Source organism: Ovis canadensis, chromosome 6, assembly GCF_042477335.2.
Source record: "Ovis canadensis isolate MfBH-ARS-UI-01 breed Bighorn chromosome 6, ARS-UI_OviCan_v2, whole genome shotgun sequence".
Classification (NCBI taxonomy): Eukaryota; Metazoa; Chordata; class Mammalia; order Artiodactyla; family Bovidae; genus Ovis; species Ovis canadensis.
In genome coordinates, this window is record NC_091250.1 from 15,710,826 (window position 1) to 15,717,047 (window position 6,222).

A 6,222-nucleotide genomic window follows, 5' to 3' on the forward strand; every position below is an offset into this window, starting at 1 on the left:
GATGAGAATATCTGACCACCTGATCTGCCTCTTTAGAAATCTATATGCAGGTTAAGAAGCCACAGCTAGAACTGGATATGGAACAACAGACTGGTTCCAAATAAGGAAAGGAGTACATCAAGGCTGTATATTGTCACCTGCTTATTTAACTTTTATGCAGAATATATCATGAGAAATGCTGGACTGGATGAAGCACAAGATGGAATCAAGATTGCTGGGAGAAATATTAATAACCTCAGATATGCAGATGATACCACCCTTATAGCAGAAAGTAAAACTAAAGAGCCTCTTGATGAAAGTGCAAGAGGAGAGTGCAAAAGCTGGCTTAAAACTCAACGTTCAGAAAACTAAGATCATGGCATCTGGTCCCATCACTTCATGGGAAATAAATGGGGAAACAACGGAAACAGTGACAGACTTAATTTTCTTAGGCTCCAAAATCATTGCAGATAGTGACTGTAGCCATGAAAGTAAAAGATGTTTGCTCCTTGGAGGAAACATTATGATCAAAAATTAAAAGGATACTAAACCACATATTAAAAAGCAGAGACATTACTTTGCCAGCAAATGTCCATCTAGTCAAGGCTATGGTTTTTTCAGTAGTCATGTATGAATGTGAAAGTTGGACTATAAAGAAAGCTGAGCACTGAAGGATTGATGCTTTTGAACTGCGGTGTTGGAGAAGAATCTTGAGAGTTCCTTGGACTGCAAGGAGATCCAACCGGTCCATTCTAAAGGAGATCAGTTCTGGGTGTTCATTTGAAGGACTGATGCTGAAGCTGAAACTCCAATACTTTGGCCACATGATTCGAAGAACTGACTTATTGGAAAAGACTCTGATGCTGGCAAAGGTTGAAGGCAGGAGAAGAAGGGGACGACAGAGGATGAGATGGTTGTATGGTATCACTAACTCAATGGAAATGAGTTTAAGTAAACTCCGAGAGTTGGTGATGAACAGGGAGGCCTGGCGTCCTGCAGTCCATGGTGTCACAAATAGTTGGACACCTCTGAATGACTGAACTGAACTGAACTGGTATTTTGGTTTTACTCTTTCTTTCAATCAAACCCATTAAACTAAAACAATATGGAGCATGAGAAATACTTTATAAACTTCAGTTAATTTTCCTAATGTTCATGTCAACACAAAATGGAATGTCTATTTACAATGTTTTTTGTTTCTTTGTTTGTTTCCTACAAGTGTTGTATGTCTATAAGATAAAGAATAATAATGTGTTTAACAGACAGCACTTCTTTCATAGCCAGAAGCTAATAAAGAGATATCACAATTTTAAGAAACACAGTTTTCTTTTTGCAATTTTGTCTTAATCTCCTAAATTTTGTGTTATTTTCTTGGCATATATTATACATATATAAGTATACACATACACATACATATACACACACATTAAAATTTTTGGCCTCAAAAATGGTCAGTTACCATTCATTTTCTATAAAACATGGTGAGCCCTGAACTATAGTAAAATAACAGCCATTTCAATTATACGTTTAAATTATACTTGTTGTTTCTGGCAATAAGGAAACATGGTGCTGAGTTATTTAAATACTTTCACGTATTTTTTTGAAAGATATTTGGGCTTTACAAGAGCTCATTAGTTTAAAAAAAAAAAAAACAACTTTAATTCTTTTTCCTATGTAGAGCTGAACAAAAATGCACACCTCACACACTTGGTATACTTACAAAATAATGGAATTTGTTTCTTGTGAAAAATTACCTCTAAAGACTTTGAAAGACATTGGACTTTCTTGCACATTTTAAGTTTCTAATGGGCAACAGGGATGAGAGGCAGGAACAAAGGATGGTGAAAGAAAAATTTTATATATATATAAAATTTAGGGCATTAAGATACATCAAATTCTGAGATTAAAAGTCATGTGAATAGTTGTTACCATTTCCAAATATTTCTTAATAAATAGGGACAAAATATTATAGTAGATATTTCAGGCTATTAAACAAGCAAACTCTCTCTCTCTCTCTCTCTCTCTCTCTCTCTCTCTCTCACACACACACACACACACACACACACACACACACACCCTCAAACATACAATTAGAAACTGAATCAAATCAAATCATAGAGAAAGAAGATTGGGTGGGGAAAGGAAATTGAGACTATTATGAAGAGCTCTCTCTCCTTACCTTCATTCCTCTCATTGGGATTAGTGTAGATGGAAGCCAGGGTAAAGAAAGAAAAGATAACAAAAGCTAATAAAATGAATGCCATTTCCAGGTTGGTAAATGGAAGTTCCATGAAAGACCACAAACTTCTTTACCTGCAATAGAAAGCAGACACTCACATAATAAACTCTGGTCCATAGAGCGCTTGAGAAACTATTTATTTTGTATTGAGATTTACTGAAACTTAAGATATTTCTGTATACTTGGCGACAGCAAAAATGAAGTGTGGTCCCTCTTTTGGAAATTTGGCCTCACCATCTGTGTAATTGAACTTAGACTTTACTGTGTGGATTGGAAGAGAATGTGAGACTGTGAATGACAGTCAGTTTATGTTTTGTGAGCTTTAGGGACTCTGGCAGCAAAGATAGGATATATTTCATTTCATGAAGAAAAAAAAATAATATGTTTTGGTTTCTGTCTCACAGATCACACCCAGGTTCATAGTAAGTTCTTGTTCTGGAAATTACCCAGCATTTGCCAACCAGGTGATAAATATACCATTGAAGCAATTTTTAGTGAAGAAACCAGAGTCTTCAGAGTTACTGATCTAACCTAACCCAGATAAAGATAAATGTGTTAACAAGTCAACCATAAGAAAGTCCAATCTCAGACTCAAAAAAGGAGAGCTCCTATATTTAGAAAGGAAATCATAGTTCCACTGGGGGAAATTATAACATTACCTAGTTGGAAGTAACCTCTTTTTGTATGTCTTTCAATATTCACTATACAATGTAAAATATTTGAACCATTGTGGACATGTGTGGGAATGTTATAATTTTAAGACATGGAGAAAGAGATTTTACACCCTTCTACTGCAACTCCTCTTAAATTTTTTATTTACTGCCTATTTTAGGAAGCAATTTATTGAAGTCTTTCATTTAAGTTCTCAGGTTCCTTTGAATGTATTTTTTAAATGAGTTCATTATACCCTGTAATTCCAACCGCAGGACTGGAAAAGGTCAGTTTTCATTTCAATCCCAAAAAAGGGAAATGCCAAAGAATGTTCAAACTAGTGCACAATTGCACTTACTTCACATTCTGGCAAGGTAATGTTAAAAATCCTTCAAGCTAGGCTTCAAATGTATGAGAATTTCCAGATGTACAATCTGGATTTAGAAGAAGCAGAGGAATCAGAGATCAAATTGCCAACATTCATTGAATCATAGAAAAAGCAAGGGAATTCCAGAAAAATATCCACTTGTGTTTTATTGACCACACTAAAGTCTTTGACTATGTGGATCACAACAAACTGTGGGAAATTCATAAAGAGATGGAAATACCAGATCAACTTACCTGTCTCCTGATAAAGCTGTATGCAGGACAAGAAGCAACAGCTAGAACTGAACATGGAACAATGGACTGGTTCAAAATTGAGAAAAGAGTATGTGAAGGCTGTATAGTATCACTGATATTTAACTTATATGCAGAGTTGTTGCTGTTCAGTTGCCCAGTCGTGTCTATGTGACCCTGCGGACCCCAGGAAGCATGCCTGCCCTCCCTGTCCCTCACCATCTCCCACAGTTTACCCAAGTTCATGTTCATGTCTAGCCATCCCATCCTCTGATGCCCTCTTCTCTTTCTGCCATTTATCTTTCCCAGCATCAGGGACTTTTCCAATGAGCCATCTGTACACATCAGATGACAAAAATACTGGAGTTTCATCTTCAGCATCAGTCCTTCCAGTTAATGTTCAGGGTTGATCTCCCTTAAGATTGACTGGTTTGATCTCCTTGCTGTCCAAAGGACCTTCAGTAGTCTTCTCCAACACCACAGTTCGAAGGCATCAATTCTTTGGCATTCTGCCTTCTTTATGGTCCACCTCTCACAACAGTATGTGAACACTGGGAAGACCATAGCCTTGGATATATGGACCTTTGTCGGCAGAGTAATATCTCTGCTTTTCAACACACTGTCTAGGTTTGTTATCGCTTTCCATATGCAGAGTACATTGTGTGAAATGCTGGGCTGAATCAACTCACAAGCTGGAATCAAGATTTCCAGGTTGTTATTAATAATCTCAGATATGCAGATGATACCACTTTAATGGCAAAAAGCAAAGAGGAACTAAAAGCCTCTTGATGAAGGTGAAAGAGGAGAGTGAAAAAGCTAGGTTAAAGCTCAACATTCAAAAATGGAGATCATGACATCATGTCCCATCACTTCATGGCAAAAATACGGGGAAACAACAGAAACAATGACAGACTTTATTTTCTTGGGTTCCAAAATCACTGTAGATGGTGACTGCAGCCATGAAATTAAAAGATGTTTGCTTCTTGGAAGAAAAGCTATGACGAATCTAGACTGTTTTCAAAAGCAGAGACATCACTTGGCCTACAAAGGTCCATATAGTCAAAGCTATGGTTTTTCCGGTAGTCATGTATGGATGTGAGAGTTGGACCCTAAAGAGGGCTAGGGACCAAAGAACTGATGGTTTCAAACTGTGGTGCTGGAGAAGATTCTTCTGAGTCCCTTGGGCTGCAAGGAGATCAAACCAGTCAATCCCAAAGGACATCAACCCTGAGTATTCATTGGAAGGACTGATGCTGAAACTGAAACTTCAGTACTTTGGCCACCTGATGCAAGAGCTGACTCATTGGAAAAGATTCTGAGGCTGGAAAAGATTGAGGACAAGAGGAAAATGGGGCGACAGAGGATGGAATTGTTGGATGGCATCACTGACTCAAACAGGATGAGTTTGACAAAACCCCAGGAGATGGTGAAGGACAGGGAAACCTTGTGTGCTGCAGTCCATGGGGTCATGAAGAGTCAGACACTGCTGAGTGACTGAACTGAACTGGGCTGAACTGAATATCCTATAATTGACAGATAAGATTTGAGGTGGGAGTTAGCTTTGCTCTTTCTTACATGCAATCTTCTAGTCGTTGCCATAGCAGAAGAGAAGTGGGTGAGCGGACAACAAGCTCTTAAAAATCTGCTGTTTTTGAACATATTTCAGATTTTTTGAACATATTTCTTACAATTGACTGTATAGTTTGTGAGATATTGATCAGAAGTCTGTAGCTTTTTGTAGTTTTGTTGGACAGAAAATTGGACATGGAATTTATGTATCATAGGTATGCATATTTTAAAATAGATGAGTACTACCACGTGGAGTGGTAAGATGTATCTTGGAATTTTTTACATCCATGAACACTGGTCGAGCTTATTTTGGTTACTTATTCTGAAGCTGAGTATTATTGAATATGGCTCCACTGTCACTTGTTTAACCATTTGTATTGTTGAGAATTTGGATTCCCTCTAATATTTTGTCATTGCTAACAATGCAGTAGAAAATATTTTTTGTACATACAACTTTGCACACTGGTATAGATTTCTTTAGGAAAGATTTACAGAAGCAAAACTGCTGGATCCATAAAATATTGAAATACTTCTTCACAAATTTCCCTGGATTTTACAACCATACCAATGCTATATGTAGATAACTGTTTTGCTATCCTTCCCAAACGCTCCCTCTTTAGGATTCCCTCTCCCAATTTGAGTTTTAAAATACCATCTTGTGTTTAAATGAACTTTTTCCTGATTTCTGGTTAGATTAAACAGCTTTCCTATAATAATGCCTAGGTTCTTAAAAACAAAAAACAAAACTGTGTATTCATTTGGCTGTGCCAAGTCTTAGTTGAAGCATGTGAGGCCAGTTCCCTGACCAGATATTGAACCTGGGCCCCCTTCATTGGGAGCACAGAGTCTTAGCCACTGGGCCACTAGGGAAATTCCCTTCCCAGACTCTTAAAATCACCATGATTTGACAGATTCTGTCTCTACTGACAAACATACTCTTGGGTTTTGGAAACATGACAGTGATGAAAAAAATCAGGACATTTATAGAGAAATAGTACAATCTGTTCATTTTTATAAAATTATGGCTGTACCACAATAATAACATAATCACATTTTCCTACACTGATTTCCCTGAACCATCTAGAACACTCAGTTCCATTTTCTTAATCACTGTGTTGGACAACTCCTCCTCCTGTCATCTCCATCTGAATGTGTAAGTTAGCCAG

The 6,222-nt window shown here is 37.4% G+C and overlaps 1 protein-coding gene across 1 annotated transcript; it reads right to left on the bottom strand.

The window, feature by feature from the left end:
* Positions 1–1,967: 1,967 nt before the first annotated feature.
* Positions 1,968–2,270, bottom strand: SMIM31 (small integral membrane protein 31). Its single transcript, XM_069595004.1, has 2 exons — positions 2,159–2,270; positions 1,968–2,014 (listed from the first exon to the last, which is right to left on the bottom strand). The coding sequence occupies exons 1-2, from the start codon at positions 2,268–2,270 to the stop codon at positions 1,968–1,970; spliced, it is 159 nt and encodes a 52-aa protein (XP_069451105.1).
* Between the last annotated feature and the right edge of the window lie 3,952 nt (positions 2,271–6,222).